Source organism: Lissotriton helveticus, chromosome 2_1 (assembly GCF_964261635.1).
Source record: "Lissotriton helveticus chromosome 2_1, aLisHel1.1, whole genome shotgun sequence".
Taxonomy (NCBI): Eukaryota; Metazoa; Chordata; class Amphibia; order Caudata; family Salamandridae; genus Lissotriton; species Lissotriton helveticus.
Genome location: NC_136059.1, coordinates 1,127,280,325 through 1,127,307,221, shown reverse-complemented (window position 1 = coordinate 1,127,307,221; position 26,897 = coordinate 1,127,280,325). Strand labels below are relative to the sequence as shown.

The 26,897-nt window shown below is 45.1% G+C and overlaps 1 protein-coding gene across 1 annotated transcript in view; it reads left to right on the top strand.

Moving 5' to 3' along the window:
- The window catches only part of DENND4C (DENN domain containing 4C), a 1,285,018-nt gene that overhangs the window by 813,032 nt on the left and 445,089 nt on the right, over window positions 1–26,897 (top strand). The window contains exon 24 of the mRNA XM_078675962.1: window positions 2,509–2,646. Coding sequence (XP_078532088.1) covers window positions 2,509–2,646 — 138 coding nt within the window. The remainder of the gene's footprint in view (window positions 1–2,508; window positions 2,647–26,897) is intronic.

Sequence of the window (26,897 nt, the reverse complement as noted above, 5' to 3'; positions counted from 1 at the left end):
AATTCCTCCCAGAGTACCCACCTTCACCTGTGTGGAATTTAAACGTTGTTCTCACACGGTTAATGGGACCTCCCTTTGAACCCTTACACAGATGTGAATTACAATTTTTAATATGGAAAATTGCTTTCCTAGTAGCTATTACTTCTCTGCGGAGAGTTAGTGAACTACAAGCACTAACCATCCAAGAACCCTTCTTGCAAATGCATCAAAATAAGGTAGTTCTACGTACTAATCCAAAATTCCTGCCCAAAGTCATTTCTGCATTCCATCTCAATCAATCTGTGGAACTGCCCGTTTTCTTCTCGCAACCACAGTCAGTAGCAGAAAGGGCTCTTCGCACATTTAGATGTCAAAAGAGCATTGCTATACTACATAATAACTTCCATCAGCAGCAGCCCCTTCTTAGGTACGAACAGCTTGCGCCGGGACGCCCTTTTGCTGGGGCAGCCGTGCGCCATATAAGTACATATAACATAACATAACATAACATAGAAAGGATACAACCTTTTCGTAAAACAAAACAACTTTTTGTGTCTCTCTCACCACCACACAAGGGTAATCCCATTTCAAAATCTGGGATAGCTAGATGGATTGTCAAATGCATACAGATTTGTTACCACAAAGCTAAACGTACGTTGTCTGTTCCTCCTAAAGCCCACTCTACAAGAAAAATAGGGGCTTCAGTGGCATTTTTAGGGAACATTCCCCTAGATGACATCTGCAGAGCAGCTACATGGTCTACACCGCACACATTCACAAAACACTATTGTGTAGATGTGCCAACAAAACAACAAGCTAATGTGGGCCAGGCTGTTCTCAAAATATTATTCCAAACTACTGCAACAGATAGGGGTGGTCGCTGCTACGAGTGGGTACTGCTATACAATCTATGCACAGTGTGCAATCTGCAGCTCATATGCCTCGAACGGAAAATGCTACTTACCAGTATGCATCTGTTCTTGGCATGTAGCGCTGCAGAGTTGCACACACCCACCCGCCTTCCCGGCTTCCCTTGTCTGTTCCAATATTATCTTAATTAGATACAAATTACATGGGCATCCTTCTTTTTCTTGCAAAGCACCATCATTTCCCTAATGGCGAAAAACAATCTGGGGAAGGAGCCGATGCCCATGCGCAATGTGGTCTCAAGGAGTCACCTATCTCGTGACTTCCAAAGAACTTTTCAGGACAACAACAAACTGCAAACATCCGGGCCCAACACTAGGTGGCGACCTATGCACAGTGTGCAACTCTGCAGCTCTGCATGCCAAGAACAGATGCATACTGGTAAGTAGCATTTTCCTTCAAGCGTGTGATACAATGATAGAGCTTATGCTTGATTATAAATAAACTAATTTCCTTTGACTCCCGTTGTCCAGGTTTGGCATTTTTCAAATATTTCACATGCTACTGTTCACTTTCCCATATCAAGAGGCTCTAATGTTTATACTCTTTTTGCCAAAGGAATATGAGCAATGGAAACTTTAGAGGGGAACATGTGTCCTTTCACCTCATTGTCCACAGTTTAGGCTATAAAGTGACTTGGAGAGACTACATAATGTGCACGGCTAAAGCGATGTTAAATGAGTGCATGTGAACACTGCTCTTAAAATACGGACTACTGAGGATTCCCAGCCTAACCACAGGAAATAATTCAACCATGCGAATCTAAAAAATATACCAACATTGCTGTATGGTATTTATAAGTAAGTAACTTATCTCTTTCAAAGAATACAAGAGTAAACTGCAAAAGATGAAGATCTAAGTCAGGTAAGGAATGTCAGTGCTCGACATGCCTGTTATTTTGATGTTTTTGCATTCCAAGGACAGGCTCTTTTGAATTCCAGGGATCCCCATTTTGCCTAGATTGTCTTGTCTTCCGATAAGAAGAAATGGCCGAGCATCAAAGACAATCCAAATGTGTGATTGTCCTGAAAGATGTTGCTAGGCGGTCTCAGGAGCTGAGCAGTGCAGTAAATAGACGTGGTTCCTATAATGTAGGGATTGTTGTAATTGACTGGGGATCATGGATCAACCCCCATTACATTTGTTTGAGTATCCTTGGTGGACAAGAGACCCCCTTATGTGCCTGGGGCTAAATGGTCTCCCATTGACAGAATCTGTACTTGGGGGGGGGGGGGGGGGAGGGGGGGGATTTACTTGGAAATGGGAGTCTACCTTTCCTGCAGTGTGTAATTCCTTTGCAGTTTTATTTATATGGGGTAACACAATACGTGCATCAATTCGGGGTCTCGTCATTTCCACATAGTTTGGATCGTCTCCACTGGGGTGGAGTGACATTCTATAATGTCTATAAAGAATTGCTCTATTTAGTGTTATTAAATAGAAATTCTGCACAAATATGAAACTATCAAATTACTTTGTACTCATAAGCTTTGTAGCTTGGTTTGTAAATGCATGTTCAATTAGATTGTTTTAATAATCTGGCCTGCATTTTTGATGTATAAAGCACGTCTGTATTTAAGAAAGTGGTGCTCATTTGTTTAGGTAATTTTGCGGATGGTTTTGTGGAGATGCCCTCCAGTCCAACTGCCCAGAATTCTCCAGAATCTCCAGCTTGTGGGAGCAGTATTGTGAAAGTTCCATCTGGCATCTTTGATAGCATTGGCAGAAAGAGCAGTGGAGGTATGTTGTGTGTGAACAATAGTGCATAAGGATGTAACAGAGTAAACTGTGAGGCAATGTCCACTGACTAGTAAATCATGAGGACATGCAGAGTGCTTTCAGTACCAGCGATCAACAGCAAAATATTTTCACAGCTTTGTTTGGTTTATACGAATATATAATGTCGTATTTAGACAAATAAAATTATTTAAAGGTTGCCATCAATTCTCACCACCCCACAAACCGTTGTATGATGGAATAAAGCATGCTAAAAGAACGCATGCATTTATAAGGCCGTTGTTTCTTTGCAATCATGTTTGGAGTGCATGCCTTTACAACTAAAACCTTTTCCACTCATATGCCTTTACCACGCCTGCCTGTACAACGTAATTTTCGTGGTAAAGGCATGCTTGGTAAGGATGTATGGTAAAAGTGTAATGGTAAGTATAATCCATATATATGTTTTACCACAAAGAAATCCTGGAGTTTGCGAGCCTGCCATGCACTGCTTTCCAGGAATTTAGGTGCATGTGATGGACACGGTGTGTCAGACTTTGTTTTCGTCACAGCTCAATGACTGCGATGCGTACTGTTTGTTTGTTGCAGTGGAAATATAGGAAGTGTGTCAGCATCCTTCTAGACAGTGTGTCAGTGGGGGGCGGACTCCGGTGCTGGAAAAGACTGCATGTTCTTTTTAGAAGAGTCCGGAATGATATAACATACCTCTTTGTCCTGTTCCTTGTAAAGTAAAGGATTTATTAAAGTGGGAACTTTGGACGCTTGTCTGTGAGTCTCCTCAGAAGTTGAGTTTTCTGAAGGAGTGAGTACAACTTTCACATATGAAGTATGGTTTGATAAGTGTAAAAGTATTTTTCGTGTGATGATGTGGGGAGTTCATTTGTAAATTCTAACTAAAGCTGTACTCCAAGACCAAATCTCTCCCCTCTTCCTGACCCGGTATGATTCACACATTGTACACTTTATGTGCATTGAACGTGCGTGCGATTGAGCCTGCAAAAACGCAAATGCCTTTACCATTCATGCTTTTACAATGAAATTCATTGTAAAGGCATGAGTTGTAAAGGCATATTTGTTGTAAAATCCTGCACGATAAAGGCTTGCATCGTAAAGACACATTCGTGGTAAAGCCTTTGTTTTGTACAGGCATGCGTAATTCAGCCTTTGTTGCAAAGGCTGTTGCCCCACTACTCCCCAATATATTGAGAAATGTATTGTTTATAGCAACTGTGGCTATAGATTCTCATGCTCTGCATACTCCTGCCGTCAAGAGTTTTGCCTGGAAGTTTTGAGTCACAAGATCGGTTATGACTCCACCCTTGGACCACAATGCACTAGGGCAAATATTCCACCTTAGATGGTTTTCTTCTGCCATTGGGCTCAGACATTCAGTGCCAGCCTCAGGACAGACTCATTCTTCTTAGGATTCTTCAGGGTCATCTTTCAAGTTTTCAAACCCAGTGAGTTTGAAAACAATTGCTGACTATTTTGTGCCTGGCCAGAGGACACAGTGCACCAGAATTGGGCACCAATACCCTTGACAGATGGGACTTCAGTGCTTCAGATTATATTTGGGATAATGACTGTTGGGAGTGGTGGGATAGTGTTATGAATGGATACCTTTTGAGTTTCTCATTAGGTGCAACACCAAGTACGCAATATCAGACCAAAACGACGTGGGCAGACACCTGCTGAGCATTCTGCTGCAAGAAAACCCTCCCGCACCAAAGACTTAGGCGCTGGACGTCTCAGAGACATATTATGGCTAGAAGATCTGTTCGGAACTGAGAAGGAAAAGGGGGTCCATCCCTCAGGCTTCCCAGCTGCCTGTGGGCATGTGAGCCAAGAGATAGTGTTCTCTGGGGTCTTTAAAGTTGAGCACATGAAGGCTGAGTGCCGAGCTCTGAAGCTCTGGTAATGAAAACTAGGTCTACACCGAAGGACAGTCCTGCTGCAGTCCCAGCAAGGTCAGTTCTCTTGACCTCCAAAGTCTTCCCAGACCAAGGAAGACCACACCTCCTGAGGGAGTTAAGGCATTGTTGCAAGAGACCAGTCTGTAAGGCATCAACGTTCAGGCCCGGCACCTCAGTCTCTCTTCTCCAAATTGAAGTGGTGCGATTCTTGGGTTCGAGGACCCTGGTCTGCAGGGTTTGGTTTCCTAACCTGCATGTGCAAGGACTTAGTTCAGTGCACCATCACCAAGTAAGAAGTCAATTTTTTGCTGCAGTCCCATAGAACCCTCAGAGCATTCCTGCAAGTGTGGAGTTTATGCACAAAGATGGCCCAGCACCCTTCAAATGTTTATCACAATATTCAAAGTCGTTTTCACAAATATTTATATCAAAAACAATTCATGGATGATCAAATGTTTTCCCAAGGAGAAGTCAAAGTGAAGGCTCTTCAGTTTAAAATAGGTTCTTTATTCAGATTTCTTTTAAAAAACGGATAGCCAACGCATTTCGTCCGTTACCGGACTTCTTCAGGGCTATAAAAATACAAAAACATAAGTGCTATTTACAATGGTGTAGACAAACATTTAAAACACTTTATGACAAAAAACAGATTTTTGCAAATAACAATATCTGTCCATAGTCCCCATATATACAATAAATTCTTTACTGGGAAAACCTTCTTTCCATATACTTTATAAATACACGATAGTCAGGAACACACACTAGACCAAAGGTGCATCTTATTGGGATTGTAAGCAGATAAATCCAGTACAAAATCGCATACACAGTAACATTAACGGCAGAAATACCCTCTATACATTTCTCAAAGTCTCTTATTCTTACACATTTAGATTGACACTCCATAAACAGTGATAATACCTTTTATTTCATCATGGTAGTCGTAATTCAAATCTTTATATTAAAAATAGTCAATCAATCTGTAAATCAAATAATGTCTATGGTTACACATCACAAAGTTATTATTCACAAGGGTATTCAAAACAACTGGCATTATTCAGATCCCTTATATTAATAAACCTTAGTCAGGCACTATTTTCAACCAATTGGCAGCCCATTGGTCATCCAGCTCTTACTACATTATTATCTTAAAGTTTAATTATCTATCAGATTTTAGTTCTAAACCACAGATCCTAACTTTTTAACACATTAACACTTAATTCAAGAAAAGAGTGGTCTGTGTATTCTAATAGCAATTTAAGTTAAAGAGTGATTGCTCTGACGAAGTATAAAGCCTGAACAAAAAAGTAAACACATAACAGTGTGTGAGACATTGTCTGATGTGCAACAATCCTAAATATCAATATACCACTCTCCTATATCGGTCAGATCATAATCGGCGCCATCTTTGAATGGTTTGATCCAGCGCAACAATTGTAATTCGGTGGGCGCCATCTTTAAACGATTATGCTACCTTATCTCTCACTCATTTCTCAATGTATACTACGTCAGCGCTGTATTCTAAAAGATATGTGAATCCTATTTACTTCCTCCAATTTATAAGATGTCTCAAACATTTAGCTTTTTAACTGGTTAAATCCAATGCAACAATTTGTTACACTGGGCATCGTCATCAATGGTTATACTCCGCTAAATCTCTCTCATTTCCTTTAATTTTACATGTGCGCAATATTCACAATGAGGGCTAGATCGATTCATATAATCCTTAGGTTAGTTGGGCTTACATCCGCTGCCTATGTCAGTCCAACCATAACCGATGCCATCTTAGAACGGTTAAATTCAACACAAAGGTTGTAATACAGTGGGCGCCATCTTTAAAGGATCACGTTTCCCTATCTCTCTCTCTCATCTTACTTGATACTACATTGGCGCTGTTTATAGATAGAAAAGAGAATCCTATTTATTGGCACAAAGTTAAGAAACATTAATCTCAATATATTAAATAAAATGCCCAAGTTAAGACATCAAACATGACTCTGAAATACTTTTACATATTTCACTTGTCAGTACGTCTTAAGCATAGCCAAACATAACGATTCTACTTTAAATTAAATTGAGCGTAAGCAGAATTTCGACCCCTTGACTCATTTTAACCCAGTACTTTTTGTTTATAAAAAACTTTACCATAAATACAAAACTTGCATCGAGTAAAAAGCCCAATAATTCTAGAATAGTATGCCTTCTCTGCATTAGTTAATCCTATAAGAAGGATTACTACTGGTTAATTACTACCAGAATCCCAATATACTCATCAAGGTATAGAGAAATGCAATACCCAAGGTTGAGCCATGCAGTGTCATAACAACATGGTTGTAGTCCAAGTTTATTTGCCCCTTAGTCCAACACATGTAAATCATACAGCACAAAGAGTAGACCCAAGAGCCACTGCCTTCAAGGGAAAGTTTACATCAATCCCCGAGTATCTATGAGAAACCTCTCTACAAATAGACTTTCATATTGCTCATCACAAAATGATAATACTAAAGAAAATGGTGAAACTCACTATTAATGTTTAATCCAAGATTCACAGATCTTAGCCTGCAAATCCAACGTGCTTCCATTTGCCGTAGCTGTAGTGTCCTGTCTCCGCCCGGGGATTCAAACCCACACTCTCTATGGCGTGAAACCTGATTTCGCTGTTATGGGGATGACACTCGGCAATATGTTGCGCTACAGGACTTTGCACGTCCTCATGTTTGATGCGCCTGACATGCTCTTGAATCCTGTTTTTTAAACTTCTAATACTACTTCCCACATATACCATTTCATAATGGCAAATAATTAAGTATACTCTATATGTAGTGTTACAATTAATGAAAGTCATAATTGATTAACTCCTGGGTCCATTGTATTTAAACATCTTTGTCTTGTTTAAACCATATCTGCAGATCGAGCAATTGCAAAACACATAGAAACCATTAGGTTTTTCTGGTAGCCATGTAGTTGCAGAGGTCCCAGGTGGTCTTACGTAACTGGGGCAAAGAATTTTTTTTATAGTATTCCCCTTTTTGTAAACAACTCTAGGTCTACTGGGAACAATATCCTTTGGAATTGTGTCCGATTTCAGTAAGTGCCAGTTTTTTCTTAGTAGGTTATAAACATGGCTACTATACATGCCATATTTAGTCACAAAGATACATTGATTCTGGTAAGACTTCTTCTTTTTGCAGAGTTGTTGTACTATGGTCTCACTAAGTTTCTTTTTCCTGACCTTATTCTCTGCTTTTTGAATATCGGTATGTCATACCCCCATACTTTAAAGTCACGCTTCATCTTTTCTATATTTTTCTCAAAATTGTGATTCTCGCTACAATTTCGGCGGACTCGCACCATTTCCCCGAAAGGTATGGCTGCGATGGTATTCTTGGGATGGCAACTAGCCGCGTGTAGCACGCTGTTGCACGATGTTGGTTTCTTGTACATATCACTGTGTATCACATTGCCCTTGGTATACAACCTAAGATCCAAAAACACGATCTCTTGTGTAGAACTAGTAATCCTTAGTTTGATATTGCGGTCATTTGTATTTAGGTAACAGAAATATTCCTTTAGGGCATCAGCGCTACCCTTCCAAATCCGGAAGTGTGGAGTTTACATTTTTTGGGTTACCAACAGTTCTATAAAAGGTTCGAGGATAGTGGTAATTCCAACACTACTTTGTTCTTAGAATAGCACACTCAAGCATAGCACTAAGAAAGATACTATGTATTTAGGTTTAACTTTGTTTTATTGGTTTTCAGGCAAGTAGAAAGGCATATTACATACAGCAGACAATCCCATTTTTTTGCCCCCTTGGTCCCTTTCCCATTAAAGCCCACCCACCCACCCACGGCTTTGAAAGTCATTGTGCAGTTCCATTGTGAAATCAGTTGCCTGAACTAGCAGAGTAGGGTCGAGGCCCGAACTATCTACACTGTATGTGAGGCCTAATAGAAGAAAAACTCCCACCCACACCTTCCCCAATTTCAAACACCTCCCCCCCCCCCCCCTCCCCGAACCAGTGTGCTGTGTCTGTGCCTTGTTAGGATGTTGCGTATAGAGTTTATTTGGTACCGTGTCTCAAGAGGCCGCTACACTTTGTGGAGTGTCAGTAAGTCAAAGAAGGCGAAGGTATTTCGGGTAGGTTATTTCGTTGAATTCCAACGCTAATAGGGACAGTAGAGGTCGCCATATGGTGGTGAATGTGTCTGTTGATTGTGTAAGGTTGGCTTGGATTCTCTCCATTCCAATAATGTACCATAGTTTGTGTAGCCATCCCGTGTGTGTAGGTCTATTCTGTGTACCCCATAGTGAGAGGATGTGTTGTACCGCTGCACCCATTGCCAGGCCCATTTGTTTCCCCCTAACTGGCTTCAGTGGGAATGTGAGCGAATAGGGAAGCCCTTGCAAGGTGTATACAGGAAAGCAAGGTATTTCAGTGTCAAATTGTTTGTCAATGTCGTCTAGGACTGTAGTCCAGTATTCAGTCACTTGCAGTCCCTTAGCAGGTGAGGCAACATACACACCTCGTCACAGCCCCTCTAACATGTCTGACTGCGGTCGGGGTTTCCTTTGTTCCGCCGGGCAGGTGTCAAGTACCAGTAGGTTACCACCTTGACCGCTGCTTCTCTACTTGCTGTGTTTCTGGCAGTATGATTTGCCCTAAAGTAAATATCGCGCCATTCCTTTCCCAATAGATTTCTCCCCAGTTACCGCACCCATCTCCTCTGTCCGGCAGATGGCTCTGGAGATGCTGGGGGGCGTATCAACCTGTAGAGTTCAGAGATAATCTTTCTGTCCGAGGTTTTGGTTATTTGCCATTTCTGGTACACTGTTAGTTTCCTACGGACCATAGGGCGCACATCTGGGTGTAAGAGCCAGTGACGAATACCTTTTCGGTCCCTCGATGTCATATGCTTGTTGCACATCAGAAAACTTGAGGAACCCGTCTAGTTCAAATAGATGTCCGGCTGACTTGCAAGCCGACTCCCACCATTGTGGGAGCGCTCGCTCTTCTAGCCCTGGTGGGAAATCTGGATTGTCAAACAGGGGTGTTAGTGGTGAGGGGAAGGAAGTAAGTCCATGCTTAATCGCTACCTTGTCCCATACCTGCAGCACAGTGTATGGGGAGAATACGAGTGCTTAAGTAAGGGCCCTTTCCATAGAGAGAGCTGTGCCAGTGCCCTATTTCGGAACAGCCACCTCTTTTCTGATTCTGGCCTGCTCCATTCTACCAAGTATCTAAGTTGTGTCACTCGAAAGTATTCCAGGAAGTTCGGAACCCCCATCCCTCCTTCGTCTGGGGGACGGTAGGCGAAATCTCGGCACATCCGCGGCCTCTTTCTGGCCCAGATGAATTGTTGCACAGTTCCTTGCAGCTTGTGGATGGTTCCTTTAGGGGGCCAAGCTGGGAAAAGGCATTTGATAGGGTAGACTGGGACTTCCTGGACAAAACATTGGCACACTTCGGCATCGGTGATCGATTCAGAGCGTGGGTGGCGAGTTGCTTTGACAATGCCTTTTCGGCATCTATCGACAGCAATATGGCATCCATGTTGGTGCAGTGGGCTTTGTCAATTAGGTGCATGATGTGTTTGGTGGTGTTGCTACTTTGTCGGTTTGGTATAAAGCCTGATTGGTCCTGTTCGATGATACCGGGCAAGCGGGGCCTAGTCTGGCCGCAAGAACGTCTGTAAATAATTTCAGGTCCAAGTTGAGTAGGGAGATCAGCCGGTATGATGCTCATTGGGTTATGTCCAACACAGGCTTGGGGAGAACAATTATATCATCTGCTAGCATGTCCGAGGGGATAGATCCAGGACCCTGAAAGGAGTTCAAAAGGCGGGTTAGGAGCGGAGCAAAGAGTGGGCAGAACTTTCTGTAAAATCCGTCCGGAAAGCCATCTGGCCCTGGTGCCTTCAGTGGCTTGAGACAAGAAATCGCCAATATCACTTCTTCAATCTGAATGGGTGTGTCGAGTGCTTCTGCTCCTGTTGTATTCAGAGCCGTCGTCGTGGCCTGTTGAAGATACACCTCCCATCCGCACTCAGTTGTGAGTCTTTACTACATAGAGAGGCATAGAAATCACGGAGGGCCTCTGCTATCTGATTGTCTTGCTCCACCCTCTCTCCCTTGGTGTTATGAAGGGCTGTAATGTTAGAGCGTTGGGTACGGGCTCAGAGAAGTCCCGTTTTATTTTCTGCTATGTAATACAAGTGTTTGAGCTGCAGGGCCGCATATTCAGCCATTTCAAGGTCAAGGCTTGCAGCTGCGCTCTGACCGATTTCAGTTGGCACCATACTCTAGGGGCGCAAACCTGACTATGTACTCTCTCTAGCTCTGCCACCTTTGCTGTGAGCATTTCGCTCTTTTCTTTCCGCTCTTGAGCTTCCGCCCCGGAGATGGCGATCAGTTCGCCTCTCACTACCGCCATAAGGGCTCCCCATATCGCCGCCAGAGGTGTGTCCGTGTTGTCGTTTGTCGCAAGATAGTCAGTGATGCATTTGTGTATCTGTTGGGTTACCCCGTCGCGGTGAAGCAAAGTCTCTTGCAGTCTCCACCGCCCCTTTGGTCTATGAGTCGGGGGTATGTCTAGCATCACCGTCACTACGTCAGGGTCCGAGAGCGCAGCTTGGGTAATTTCAACAGTATTCACTAGAGCGTTTAGCTCAGATGACCCTATAAAATGGTCCAGTCTGGCATATGTGTGATGCGCATGGGAGTAAAAGGAGAACTGTGTGCCCTGGGGGTGAGCCTCCCGCCAAATATCTATTAGACCCCTCAGTCTCAGCCAATCCCTCCCATCTTGCGATATGGCTCCTGTCTGGCCGTGGCTTTGACTGATCTGTCTCTCTCCAGATCCATAAGTAGATTAAGGTCGCCTCGCACCAGCATCTTTCTGTCTTGGAGACTGAGAATCTTGTCAAAAACAATTGGGAGAGAGTTAAGGGATTTTATCCACCTCGAAGTGGACGGAATAATACTCCTGGTCCCCTAGGTTAGGTATCTCAATTAACAAAAATAATAAGGAGTATCACCAGAAAAAAAGTGCTCAAAGAGCGATTTTCTACGGGATGATTCGTTATCAGGGAGAAGAAAGTCCTTCTTTTATTAGGAACCCCTCACTCACTGACCTGGTCGGTGACATGCTTCATCATCGGGGCCACCCTGATGGCCGAGTGCCATCAAGGTGTGCTTCGACACCTGAACTACAGTGGAGCTGGTATGTGAGTGATGAATGCGAAAAAGAAAAAGTAGTGGGTGAGTTAAAAATTGTCCTGGTATGACTTATGTGAAAAAAAAATTTTATTCTTGAAGCTACTGGACAATATTAAAATATAAGTGTCGATACTGTTAATGGTGTGATTATGACCAAAAGTATCTGGGTAAATGTGTGGTGGGTCTACATGTTTCAAACCGTAATAGGAATTACCGGTTTTTCTTCAGGACCAAAACCAGGGAAATGGGTGGTCAGGGTACACTAACACCCTGCCGTGCCTGCAATTCCCTGTGCCTTAGCAGCAAAATTAGTGGTGCTAGGCGAAAAAGGTTAAATAATAACCCAAAAGTGGTTAGTCAGGACAAAAGACCTGTGGAGAGAAAATATAATAATCACAATCAAACTAGTTACAAGCCTGCAACGTAGTGTAGTGACGGTGTCTCACTTCCTCGTATCTCTTGAATCATCCCATGCTGAAATATAGATGGTTTCTATGGTGCAGGAATTCCGGAGTGCACAGTGTGGCTTTGTCAGTAACATAACTGATTTATAGCGCATATAAGCCTTCAATTAGAACCAATCACACCTATCAATTGTGGCGTGTTATCGTGGTTTCTAGGCGTACATATATTGTTTAATTCACAGGCATCAAGAACTACTCGTGCGTGGCTATGCAACACTCGTATCATATTGAGGTGGAGGGCATAGCAAGGTGATAACTGTCTATCATCTAAACATATGACAATACCAGGCACACAACATAAAACACACAAGATAAACCATGCTTACTCCAATTGGAGAATCATAGGGCAGCACGGGATTAGGGAGGGGCGGCCAGGTTAAGAAACATATTCTGAAAAAAGGAGATCAATGGAGTCAGGAAAGGTAGCCCATTGACGAGCTGAATATGGAATGGGGCCGTGCCTTGGCGCGAGGCACAGAGTTCTTTCAGCTGGTCTGTACTTACAGTTTCGCCGGCTAGCGGTAGCAGTGTACCTACGAGGTCCCTCCACGCGCCCGTGAGTGACACCGGGTCGCGGCCGGAGTTAAGAAAGCTGCTAGCGCGGTGGTTGGGGGCGTGGCTAGGCGCAAGCGCTGACGTGGTGATGTCGTTCAGTAGCGCTACGGAGGCCTGTCAGGGACAAAGTTCCCATGTGAAACAATATTCGTCTTATTTACATTTACTGGGAGGGGATTTACCAGACGGAGCAAGCATTATGAGGGAATGAAAAAACGGGGAAAGGGCTGAAAAAATACTGGTAGGGCGGGGGGCCCGTTCCATAATTAATTACTAAAGACACTACATTGCGGTATCAATGTTATTAGGAAAAAGGACCGAGTTTTCACAGTGGTCAGTTACATATTTACAAATGACTGGTCCAAATAACCACCAAAAATGTGCATGAGTTGCAAAAAATGTAAAAAATTCAAATGCTGAATTCCAGATCAATGGGGTTATTTATTTATTTTTTTTTTTCCAAAGGATGGTCAGTTCGAGGGTAGATGCTGGGCCTGTGACAGGGGCATAGCCCGAGTTGAGAGAGGCAAAGGGAGATCACAAGACGTTGGCCCATTGTATATTATCATTCAGACCATTGATGTGTGTGGACAGTCTGTACACCCATCTCTGCTCTTTTTCATATAGGCGTTTCTGTAGATTTGGCCCTGTTGGTAGTTGTTCTATGACCGTCCACACCATATCATTTGGTGTGTGATTTTCCTCCAGGAAGTGGTCAGTTAGTCTAGTTGCACTTTTCTTACAACGGATGGTGCTCCGATGCTCGCAGATCCGTTGTTTGATCTTCCTAGTGGTCATTCCAATATATCGTTTCTTGCAAGTGCATTCAATCAAGTAGACAACATTACAGCTGTTGCAGTTTGTATGAGCAATTTGTCTCCATTCTTTACCTACTTCCAGCTCCAGTGTTTTTGTATTTCTGGTGAGGTGGCACACGCTGCAATTGCCACAACGATAGTGACCTGTCACGTTCGGGAGGCCCCAGATTTCAGTAATAGATGGAGTCGCTGGTGCTGTCTTCATCTTTGGTCTGGTTTTTACCAGAGTGTCCTTCAGACTTTGAGATTTTTTAAAAGAGAAAAGTGGTTTCTCCCAGTGGAGTTTTCCAGAATTGACAATTGCCCAGTGTTTGTTTATACTCTTGGTCACCTGGTTAGATATTGCGCTGTATGTTGTCACGCAGGTCAAAGGTATAGGGTTGTCAGCTTTTTGCCTTTCTTCCAGGAGTGCGTCTCTTGGCTGATTTCTAGCCCTTTTCTGACATTTCTTTATGATCTTGTCGGGATAGCCACGACTCTGTAGCTTCTCTGTTAGATCAATGGCTTGTTCCTTATACTCTGACAGTTTGCTGCAGTTCCTTCTTAACCTGAGGAACTGTCCATATGGAAGATTTTCCCTCAGTGGACGCGGGTGGAAGCTCTCAAACCTTAAAAGGTTATTTTTTGCGGTTGGCTTATAATGAGTACGGGTCTCCAGTTTGTTGTTCTCCTTGCTAATCACAACATCAAGGAACACAATTTGTTCACTATCATAGCAATGGGTGAATCTTAAGTTGTCATCGCAGGTGTTAATCCAAGCAATGAACAGGTCCAATTGATCAGTGGGTCCTTGCCAGATTGCTAGGACGTCGTCAATATAACGTTTCCAAAAGATCAGTTTATTGCGGAAGGGGTTGGTGTCTTTAAGAATGAATCTCTGTTCAAAGTCATGGACATAGAGTCCAGCCACGCTGGGAGCAAAGACACTCCCCATAGATGTCCCCCCAGTTTGCAAATAGAGGGTGTCTTCAAATTCAAAGTAATTGCATTTCAGAGCCATGCGTGCACATTCCAAGATAAACGATCTGGGGGTATTGTGTGGCCAGTCAGTGTTTGCCAGGGTTTCCTCAAGAACTCGAATGGTGTCATCCTGGGGTATATTTGTATAAAGGCTTTCTATATCAAAGCTCAATAATACAGATTGGTCATCTACCCTCAGATTTTGTAGTAGGTTGAGAAGGCTTTTAGTATCTTGTAAATAGGTTGTTGTGCCTTGTACTATGGTCTTCAGAAAGAAATCGCAGAATCTCGATAGAGGTTCCAATAGAGACCCAATTCCGGATACAATAGGGCGTCCAGGTGGTGGTAGTCTGCCCTTATGCATTTTCGGAAGGATATAGAAATAGAGAGTTTTTTCTTCAGTTTTGCAGAGATAGTCGGCTTCCTGCTTTGAGATTTTCCCAGTAGCTTCAGCAGATTCCACTAGTTGTACGATTTCTGATTTCAGATCACTTGTGGGGTCCATATCCAACCTCTGGTAATGTCTGTCATTACTTAGGAGTCTGAGGCATTCTTCACGGTATGTGGTCATATCCATAACCACCAAGCCTCCACCCTTATCTGCAGGTTTTATAATGATGTTTTCATAACTACGCAAGTCGCTAAGAGCTCTGTTTTCAACATTGCTCATGTTTTGAAACTTTGTAGTGTTCTGCATTTTTTCAACATCATTGAACACAGCTTGTTCAAACGTGATTAATTCCACAGGTGTAGTATGGGTGGGTGGCGTGAAGGTAGATTTAGTTCTTAGTCCAGTCTCATTTTCTACCTCATTTTCTTTTGGAGGGCCTTGTTTTTCAAAGAAGGATTTTAGTCGTAATTTTCTGAAGAAACCGGCCAACTCACAATGTAATTGGAACTTGTCCACACGTGCTGTCGGGACATAACCTAGACCTTGTTCAGAACCATCTCCTCGGGAGGTGTCAGAGGTCTGGAGGATAGATTGGTAACTAGGGTTTCATGTTGCTTGGGCCTGCTTTGCTCTTTATCCGATTGATCACTGGGTCTTCCTCTCCCCAATGTAATTGATTTGGTTGTCTGTTTTTTCCTCTTCCCCGTCGACCCCTGGGAAAAAAAGGATTCTGAAACTGGTTTTGTTGAAAAGGGGGACTTTCTTCTCCCTGATAACGAATCATCCCGTAGAAAATCGCTCGACTGAGAATCTTGGACATGGCTCCTTTGAGGAAATTCTCTTGTCCTGAATTAGTGGCATAGAGAGACCCCAGTACCATGGAGGTCCCACCCTCACATACCGGCCCTTGATTTCTGCCACTTTATCTCCCACGTTGCCCTGGAAGGGTCTAGCAAACAGTATCGCTACACCTGCCTTCTTTTCGGTTGTAGAAGAATAAAACTGTTGGGGGAAAGCGCTTGACCTCCTTCTGTGCCAGTCTTTGGAAAGGAGGTGTATTTCCTGTTGAAGGAAAACCCTCCCCCGGGAAAGGTTAAAATATAGAGCACTCCTTTGACGATACAAGTCGCTGATTCAAAAAAATAGGTATAAGACGCAAGTTTGCTGTTCTGAAATAATCCCAAATGTATTCAAACTTTAATGTTTCATATTACTGCATAAGAAAAGTAGTCTGTCATCGGAGGATTAATTCCAGTTGGGAACATCAATAATTCTTCAAAGATCCATTAACACGTTGAAAATATCTCCCAGATGCATTTCAAGCAGTAGCTCTTCTTCAGGGAAAACTGTCTAAGGAATAAATTAAAGAAACCCAATATATCGCAATCCAAGCGAAAACAGAATGACATCAATAAAATACCCTAGGGGTATCTGTAATCAATAGGGGGTGTGAGAGAACGGTAACATAGAGATACTGTAGTGAAAGAATAGCACAAAAAGCTAAAGCGATACGAAGACACAAGGGTAGTGCTCATTAAAAATGCCTAATAAGGTGATGGTCACAAGAGTATGGGGGAAATGGAATGAATCACGGGGGAATATCTGTGAACCACCATGTGAGGCATTAACCCCTGAGAGTAGCCCATGACTTGTGGGAAGTCCTTAAAAGGTGTTGGTACTCGGCTCTGTTGAGGGTGGGGAGGGGGGAGGAGATGAAGGGATGGTGTGTTCGAAAATTGAGGCTTGTACAATGTTGCTTAATACTGTTCTGTGCACAATGACCGAAGATTGTATTCTACCGTATTGTATTATATTCAATCGTATTATGGAGATGACTATAGTTAATTGCTGTATGTAACATCCTGTTACTGGAAGGAAAATAAAAAAGTTTAATAAAAAAAAATAATAAGGTGATGGTCGATGTGGAGCCAAAAGGATAAAAAAGAGATGCGTATAAAATGCGGGTCCACTGAGAAACTAGAGAAAAACATGTGAAAGTGTGGCGGAGGAACATAAAAATGTGACCAGAATAGTCAGAAGCCTGATGGGAGTATGGACTCGGAAGGTGAATCATAGAACTCGTGCACTCGCAAGACGTGAAGGTACAAAAGTGACTCATGCGTTTGTGCCAAATATAAGTGTTTGAAAGGAATAACATGCATGCGAAAAAATGGCAAAAGATAACTCGCGTGCGCAGTGGGACTAATAAGTGAAGATTACGAGCGTGCAAAGTGTTATAAAAATGGACTGGCGTTGTGAAACAGTCCACACGTTTACACAGTGTGAGAAATACACTGTGTCTTACCTCAAAGCGATGAAAAAGGGTCCCGGAGGTATGCTGAGTGCACAGAACTCCGTGGTTGCTGCAACCAGCGCGGCGAGTTCCAACGGTGAAACCGGAAGTGTCGCTCGTGAGGGTGAAGAGGGCGGAGATATAAAAAAAAGACTCAGAGGAAGCGTCGGGTGGAATGCCGCATAAAAATGAATGAAAAGGGTGACTAATAAAGTTGACAAAATACAAACATAAACACTTAGAAACACAGAAAGTTATGAAAAACAAAAAAAAGTTACAGAAAATATTAATATGTGAAGGAGATAAACTCGCCAAACTAAGAAGATAGAAAAGACTGGAATAAAGAGATGAACTTAAAAAGAAATAAGCAAGAAGGTATGAAAAAATTGAATAAAGCAAAAAATAATGAAAAAGCAAGAAAAACATGTAAAAAGAAATAATAATATACACCAGAACAGCATCAGAATCACAAAGAAACTGAATTTGCAAAAGAGGTAAGAAACATCACAGGGAAGAGAGAAACATCAGACCAGGATTGCCGGCCAGTGTGAGCAGGTAGCATTATAGAAAACGACTAAATTCCAATCTTTCATTGAGCCCTTTTGGATAAAGGGCGTTCAATGTGTGTATCCAATAAAATTCACGTAGGAACTTCTTATTGTCTCTGCCTTCTATGTTGGTGACAATTTCCAACACCATGAACCGTATTTGGCTGACGTTGTGTGCTTTATTAACAAAATGTGCGGCCACACAAGATTTAAGATATTTTGTGCGAATGTTGCTCCTGTGCTCCGTTAGTCTGGTTTTAATCTTGCGTTCTGTTTTACCCACGTACGGAAGGCCGCACGGGCATTTGAGTAGGTAAACAACATTGGTGGTGTCGCTCGTTGAGTTTACTCTCAATTTAATGGAGGTCACCTTGGTGGGATGAGTTATGGTATTGCCTTTAATAATGCTGTTAAAATTTCCACAGTTGTGGCATGGGACTGTCCCCTTGTATGTAGCTTTGGTGGTGCTTTTGTGTGGTTTCAACAGCTGTTGTAAATTTTTGGTACGTTGCTGTGGAGAAGTGTGGCTTAATGGTTAGAGCGGCAGACTCTGATGCAGAGGTCTGGCCCGGGAACAGGGTTCAATTCCCGCCTCGGCAGGACCTGGGCTTAATTTCCTCGGACCTGACAATTCTCAATTCGGTTCCTATTTTAATCTTGGGTCTCACGCTGCAACACTGGGCAATAGCTTGCTTAATCTCCACAACGGCCCCAACAGCGCTGGGATGCCTGGCTTCACCTTGGGGGTGCTCAGGAGTGGACATTTCACAGGGAAAAACCAGGAAGGGTTCCCAGCGGTATGAGTGCAGCGCCGGGACGCCCCGTTGCTGAGGCAGCCGTGCGCTTTACAAGTACAACACATTTACATTTACATTTTGATAGGCAAATATGGGATAGTTTTGAAAAATATTGTTATAGTCCTGTTCCATTTGTAGCAATTGCCAGTGTTTGCGAATCGTTTGTTTGATTTAGTGCTTTGAGTGAAATATTTGGATACAAAAACAGCACGTTCCTCTGTGGTTTCTGGATGAACTTTAGTTGCTAGCAGTTGAAGTCGATCCTTGGTTTTCACTCTATATTCTGCTGTTTGAGTAATAGAGTTGGGGTAACCTCTTTGAGTAAATTTATTGACGATGGTACGACTATTTTCTTCGAACAACTTTTCAGATGATGCAATTCTTTTAGCTCTCAGAAGTTGGGAGTATGGTAAACGCTTCTTCAGGCTCATTTGGTGGAAGCTCTGAAAGACTAAATAGTTATTGCGATCTGTGGGCTTGGTATAGACTGAGGTCTCTAAACCATTGTCAGTGATTCTGATATTGACATCCAGAAATGCTATTTGAGTCTGACTTATATTGTGTGTAAATTGAATGCTCTTGTTTACCTGGTTGAGATCTCTTATAGCTGCGAGTAATTGTTTCCAAACCTGTCCAAACCAGGAAAATGTCTTCAATATATCTGTAGTACGCACTCAGGTTGTCTTGCCACAGAGGGTTCCAGAGGATGTGGTCCAATTCAAATTTGTGCATGAATAAATTAGCATAGGCTGGAGCGGCACAGTTGCCCATGGCCACTCCAGAAAGTTTGATAAAGAATTTATCTAGGCATCTGAAATAGCTGTGGTGTAGAGTGAACTGCATGAGCTCCATTAGAAATACTTGTAGATCTAACGGTTTTTCACTGTTTAGCAGGAATGCCTCCATAGCTTGAAGTCCCAAATTGTGGGGGATAGAGGTATATAATGAATTCATGTCGATAGTGCAAAGGTATATCTGTTGGTCTGATCTCAAGAAATCCGTGGTATCTTGAATGTAACTGGACATTTTTCTTACACTGGGTTGCACATGTTTGTCGATGTAAATGCCAATCGGTTCATGGATGTAATTGCTTGTGCTCACGTTAGGTCGAAACGGTGGTCTGGTGGAATGTTTATGAATTTTTGGTACCATGTACAGGTATGAAATTTGAGGATTTCTTTGGTTAAAAAAGCGTTGTCAAGAATGGCTTGTAACACTTCATTAAATTAAACGGTAGGATTGAAACTGACTTCCATGTATAATTATGCGTCGCTGACTTGAGTGGATAGATTTTCAATGTAGAAAGAGGTATCGAGGATAACTAACGCTCCTCCTTTGTCGGCCTTACAGATTGTAAATTCCTCATTTGCGGCCTGCTGGGCGATGGCCTGACGCTCTTGATTAGTCAAATTGGATTTGCTGTAGTGTTTGCTCTGAAAAATGGCATGCAAGTCCTTTTGCACCATGGTCTCAAAAGTGTTTAACACTTTATGGCTCATGGGTGCCATAAAGGTGCTCTTAGGTCGTAAGTCTAACAGTGTACCTTGGTCTTCTTTGGGTTGAGGTTCTCAAATGTTTTTGAAAAATGTTTGGCTCAGTGATCTCATGAATGAAAAAACTTTTTTTAGTATTGAGTTCATCAGATTGATAAGTGGGAACAAATGAAATGCCTTTCTGCAGCTTTTTAGTTTGGGTAGCAGTGATAGCTGTGTCAGGAGGGCAAAGCACAGACAAAAAACAAATACCAGTGGCAAAATCAACAAGGAGTCACAAAAACTTAGTTATAAACATTTCAAACACAGCTATCACTGCTGTCGACTGTTTCAAGTGCCGCCATTCTTTTCTGTGCCATGGTGTCGGAGTTCGGCCGTCCTTCTTGGTTAGGGGAGCATCTGCGTCCCACTTTCTGTCATCCGTTTCCTGGTGATCTTTGTGTATGGCTGGGTCATTCCTCCGTGGCTCGATGTTCCAAGCCGACAATCTCACAAGTTTCTTGGAGGGAGCAGAGTTGGTGAAGCTTGCCATTCAATTTGAAGATCAGGCGAAAGGGGTGGCCCGAGGAATACGCCACTCCTTGTTCTCTCAGATAAGTTGTCACTTCTCAAAAAGCCTTCCTCTTTTGCAGTGTGATGGTGGCCGGGTCCTGCTAGAGAGCTATGGAGTGCCCTCGATATATTAATGGTTGTTTTGATCGAGCCGCCCGCTGTATTTGTTCTTTTAGAGGAAAGTCTGGCAGGAAAGCAAGTATGTCTGGGGGAGGAGCAGGAGCCCTTCTCGCCAGCCCTACTCGGTGTGCCCGGTCTATGCGAAACAGTCCCTGGAGATATTGGGTCACATTCTTCTCTTCCGTTTTCGAGGGGACCCTTCTGATGCGTATGTTATTTCGTCTTGAACTATTCTCGAGGTCATCCGCGTGCGCCTGCAGGTCCAGTTGTTGATCTCGTAAGCGGATCACTTCTTGTTGGAGTTGCTTGATCTTTTCTCCTTTGGCTAGTTCCCGCTCCTCAATCGCTGCTACTCTCTCCCCGACTGCATCCATGTCGCTGCTAATCTCTCGTACCTTGCTTGCCACCTCGCTCTTAAGTGTCTGAAAGTCCTCTCTGAGAACATTGAAAAGTGATTCGAGAAAGGAGCGTAGGGGCTTTCAGGCCTGGGGACGATTTACTTCCCTTGTCCACAGACTGGGTTCCTTCTGTGAGCATCTCTTTCAAAGAACGTTCCCCTTTTTTCCTCACCAAGGACATCTCAAGGCCGTACGTATGGGGGGAGTCGATCCCGGTGCTTAATAAGTTTTGGGACGTCTAGGTATCGCTACTGCTTTTGTTATAGAGAGAAGTTAGGCTCCTCAACTGCCGCTGGCATTCCACCTCCGAGAGGATTCGCCTCCGTCCTGCCGCCGTACTCTACCGTCACGTCAACGGCCTCTCTGTCTCTCTCGGGCTGTAGAGGGTGTCCCCCTTCTTGCGGTGCCCAGGTATTTCGGTTGGCTACCCTTCAGCTTCGCACCATTCAGTGCGCCTTGTGACTGCTATTTGGTCCCACTAACACGTGTTTGCGGCTTACTTCTCTCCTCTGCGCCAGCTGAGATTTCTGGCCGGGTGTGTGCTCCTTTGCTCTCCCAACAGTCACATCAGTCTCCTGCTCCCACTGTACGATCTTGCTTTATCTTCTGTGGGTTCTACTGCTGTCCCGCACTCTCCAGCCCAGTATCAGACGCGTGGACAGGACTTCATCTCACTCTCCCCATCGACCGGTCATGGCAGTAGGTTGCTGCACGTTGTGGAAAGGATGTGGGGCCCACCTTGCAGACCCTCTGGTGCTGCCCCCCACTGAGGGCTCTTCCACGTCCACCCCAATTACCACCGGGGCCCCGCCTCGATGGGAGCATCTATGGGGAGTCCCTCAATGCTGGTGCGCTGTTTCCCTGGCAGGCGCTGCTCCCCGTGACACTGCTGTCGCACCCTGGTTGCCAGTTCCACTCTCTGGGGATGCGCACTAGGCCCACTCGCAGGGCCCGTCACTCACTCCTTCGCGGTAGGCCTCCAGTGCAGGCCTCTGGGTAATCGAGGTGTTGTCTATTAGCCCACTGCGCTGCCCCTTCTATTCCTGCACTCACCAGGTTATGTTCACCTTCCTAGCGCTCGTGGACAGAGCAGTCTGGTGTACTCCAGGTCCCGTACATTCAGGGACGGCGGCAGGCCCACTCGAATGGCTCTTGCAGATGTAGACCTCCGGTTCTCCGGGACAGTAGTGGGGTGGGGCCTCAGCGCTGCCCCATTTGCGCTAGTGCCCATCGAGCCCTCCTCGGTCTCCCAAGTCACCACCGCCGTAGCTATTGCATTGGGTCCGTAGCCCACCTCGAACAACAGCCCCGGGGCGGTCGTCCCTATGCTAGGAGTTTAGGCACCCTTACGTCACTCCTCCATTCTGTCCCAGCCCATCAGTCTCTCCCAGCACACCCTACTTGCTATTGTGCGTGCTGGGGTGCAACAGCTCTGCGTTGTCTGGCTCTGTTGCCTCGTTGACAGTTCTCCGGGGCCCCTGGGTACAGCTGCATCACTCACTCTATCCTCTACCGTACGGAGCCGCCATTTTGCCACCTCCCGCCGGCGCCAGGCAGCCCTAAATCACCGGGCCAGGCCCAGAGTCTGAGGCGTCTGCTTCAGGACTGCCCCGCCACTATGCCTCCATTGTCTAGTGGCAGCAGGGGTTGGTTGCAGGGCTATCTGCTGCCCCGCGTACACTGTTGCCCCCCTCCTCTTGAAGACCTGATGTGGCCTGGCCCCTCCTGCGCCGTGCTCCCGGGTGATGAGCAGCGGGGACGCTTCTCCAAGCAACTCCACAGAGCTCGCCGGTCTCCGCTGTGCTCTCGCTGCTTTCTGGGCTACGGGCTCTGGTCAGTCAAACCGGACGGCTCACCCCGCTCATGCCTGCCGCACTGTCACCACCACTCCTGGTGTCGCTCCGACGGCAGCTCTAGACGCTGGCCGACCTGGGCGCTGTTTGCTTTTATCACCGCCCTTCCTCCGAAGGTCCAGCAACACGCTTAGCGAGAGCGCACCCTTGTGTTGCGCTCTCAGGAATGCCACCTCTCTTTCCCTGGTATTCGTGACATCCAAATGTGTGGAGAAGTGTGGCTCAGGGGTTAGAGGCAGCAGACCCGGAAGCTGAGATCGGTCCTGGACCAGGGTTCAATTCCCCGCCTCGGCGGGGTCTTGGGCTACAAATTCCACGGACTCGATAATTCTCGCCCCGGTGCCTCCTCGACTCACGGGTTCACACTCTGCGACTCTGGGCAATAGCTTGCTTAATCTCCACAACGGCCCCTCGCGGCGGGATGCCTGACTTTCACCTTGTGGATACCCTGCTATCTCACGGGAATACCAGGAAGGGTTCCCTAAGCAAGCGCCGGGAAACCCACTGCGGGTAGCTGTGCGCTATATAAGCTCAACTACATTTACATTTACAAATGGGGGATTTCGGCTAAGATCTAGCCGGAGGAAAGGGCCAGGAGCGAGGAGCCTCCGGGACAAGCGACAGTCTAGATCACCATCTTGGCCACGCCCCGACACTATGTATTTAAAGTGTTTATTTCAACAGTTTTATTCTGTTGCTTAGTACATGAATAATAACCACATAGAATTTAATTTAAACAGCGTTTGTGCATGCTGCTAACATCGAGAATACAATGAGTAGTTCCAACATGTTTTTAGAATGCTCCTAACAGCCTACCACCCTAATTCTGCTTATATTCACTACACTATGAGAGCATGGAAAAGCTAACTTGCCTCTAAAGTTTCTTGAGGCCCTGCGCACTGCATAGCTGTTGACTGCAGATCAGCTGTGTCTATCAGCCTCCAGCCGGGATAAAGTGTTCCTTCAGAATACAAAACACAATGAGCTGGGCTCAGCACCTCTTGACTCAGGATCAACTCTTGGCTTAAGAGTGGATGCTACAGCAGTTTGGCAGAACCCTCATGATAACCTGGTGCAAAGGCCTCTCAAACTCAGTAGTGAATGTAAGTGTTTTATTAAGATATTAGGCAAACGCAAGGAGGTGATGGGCGGAGCGCTGAAACTGTTCAGAAACTTACCCCCAGTCACAGATCTGGTTGAATCCTTAGTTCTTTAGCTCACTTTACCACCCCATTTCAGACCCAATTATATGCAAATCAGTCTTGACCCTGTGCCTCATGGGAACATTCCAACCCGAACTGCCAAGCCAGGTATTCCCAGGTCCAAAACAAGTTTCGTGGGACTCGTTTCAGGGTAACAGCTAGCCTGGCTGATGAGGGGTCTTAACTGGGGTGGTGAAGTGAGTTAAAAAACAATGATGGATTCAACCCAGATCTGTGACTGGGGATGACTGTCTGAAAAGTTTTATTAGTCAGCCTTTTGGTTTTGTCAAAGCGTTTCTTGTTAGACATCAATTTTGTAAAACTTTTTTGTTGTGGGAGTTGCAGTGGGCTCACTGTAAAGCTGGTGTTACCACCAATGATGACGCGACACACTTGTTACTGGAACGCTTATTTATTTCTACTTTGTTCCCTAAAGAGCGCCGAGCCGGTGCGCACTTGGTATCGGCTTTCGCGCCTCCAAATGCCCGATGCGCGCGCAGCCGCCAACATGGCCACCGGCACGTCACGTCACGGCGTGATGTGCAACCACTAGAGCGCGACACCACATATCTCCCCTTTTTCCAAACAATGAAACGTTAACTTACAGTCCGCTGCTCATGTCAAAGTCTCGAAACCTTACCGGTCTCACCACGGCTCTCCCCCTCCGGGTCAGTCTCACTGGGGTGGACGGAGTCTCCTTCTCTTGAGTCTCTACGTCACCCTTCCATCTCTCAGCGCGTGTGCGCTCTCATCTTGTCTCCTCATGTCCATGTCCTTCACAGTTCTCTGACTGCCATCGTTATCTCTCTCCTCGTGCTGTTCTCCTCTTCTCTCGTTCAACTCCACCTCTGCTTGTTCCTGCTCTACATTGGGTTCCTCCACGTCTTCTAGCTCTGCTCCACCTTGGCTCCATTGTAAAACTTTGTTGCATCTTGCCATGCGATCTTGGGACCACACGTTTCTGTCGCTTAACAGAGCCGCTCTGTCGTACACCTCCTTGACTTGCATAGGTTTACTGTACTTGCTATCCCCTTTCCTTTGTAGCGTTGCCAACTTTACTTGCACCCACTCGTCTTTTTCCAGTTCAGTGTTCTTCACGTTCCTGCGGTTGTTGTAGTATTTGGCATAGATGGCCTGTGCCCTTTCCAAATTGGCTTGTACCACTGCTGGGGACCACTTGCTCATTATCGTTTTCTCCTTCCATACGCGGTTGTCCCGAGTGAATGGCTCACGACCCCTCAGTATTTGGAAGGGGCTGTATCCTGTCCCTGTGGGGGTGATTCTGTACGCCCACACCATGTGCCATATCTCCTTTTCCCAGTCTTTGTTGCTGGAGATCGCTGCTTGTACTGACCCCATCACTACTCTGTTAAATCGTTCTACCAGCCCGTTACCAGCCGGATGGTATACCGAAGTATGTTTGGTGAGGATGCCATTCCTCTGCATGAAATTTTCCACTTGTCAGAGGTAAATTGGGGGCCATTATCACTCAGGATTGACTTGGGGATACCCTCTCTCACGAAAGTGTCGGACAGGAACTTTAGGATGGTCTCTGTATCCATCGCTTCGCCCACTTTTGCCTCTGGCCACATACGTATTTTTGAATACCTTGTTCATCTAGAAACGGGCCCAAGATATCTATAGACAACTCTTCCCATGGATTCTGCGGGGGGTCAAATGTTCCCAATGCTGGGCGTAGTGGTTTGAGTGTCTTATCTGCTCCTTGGCACTGTAAGCAGTCTGACGTGTCTCTCAGCCTTTAAGTCCATACCTGGCCACCAGTAATTTTGCTTGGTTCTCAATTTCATCTTCCCAATTCCCAAGTGGCCTTCATGTAGCATGCTCAATAATTTGGGAATGATGTTTGCCGGGGGAATGACCTTATCTCCCCTGTACACGAACACTCCTTGGTCGTCCATCGATAACTCTTCCCTGATCTCATAGTATGATTTTAGGTTCACGTTGGTTTGTCTTTTGTCCGGCCACCCCTTTGTGATGTACTCTTTCACCTCCTGTATGGTCTGGTCTCCACCATAAGCTTCTTTCCACTCCTGATTGCCGATGACTCTTTCTTGGTCCTCCGTGAGCGCCACCAGCTCTTCCATCCCCGATTGGTCTTCTTCACTCCGTTCCATGGCCGCTGCTCTGCTTAAGTAGTCTGCCACTTTGTTCCGGTTGCCTGGGATGTATTCAACATCATATCTGAATTCTAGCAATTTCAGGGTCATCTTCGAAATCCTGGGCGTAGCACTGGCATGTCCACTGGATGTTAGTACCTTCAGTAGGGGTTTGTGATCCGTTTTCAACTGGAACCGTGTGCCCCACAGGAATTGCCTGAACCTTGTCATTGCCCACACGACTGCCAGCATCTCTTTTTCTATGACGCTGTATTTCTTTTCGGTGTCGCTCAGTGTGCGGGATGCAAAGCTAAGTGTCTCCATCCTTCCTTGCCCTCTGTTCTGCATCAATACGGCGCCCAGCCCCTTTTCACTGTCGTCCGTTGTCAGTACTGTCTTTCCCTGGGGGTCGTATCCCTGGAGTGGCACTGCTCCTACCACATCCTTTTTGATGACTTCAAATTCTCCTTGGGCTTCCTCCGTCCACCGAAACACAGTACTTTCTCTCGTCAGCTGCCTCATGTGATGTGTCTTGGTGGCGAAGTGCTGCACAAACTTACTGTAA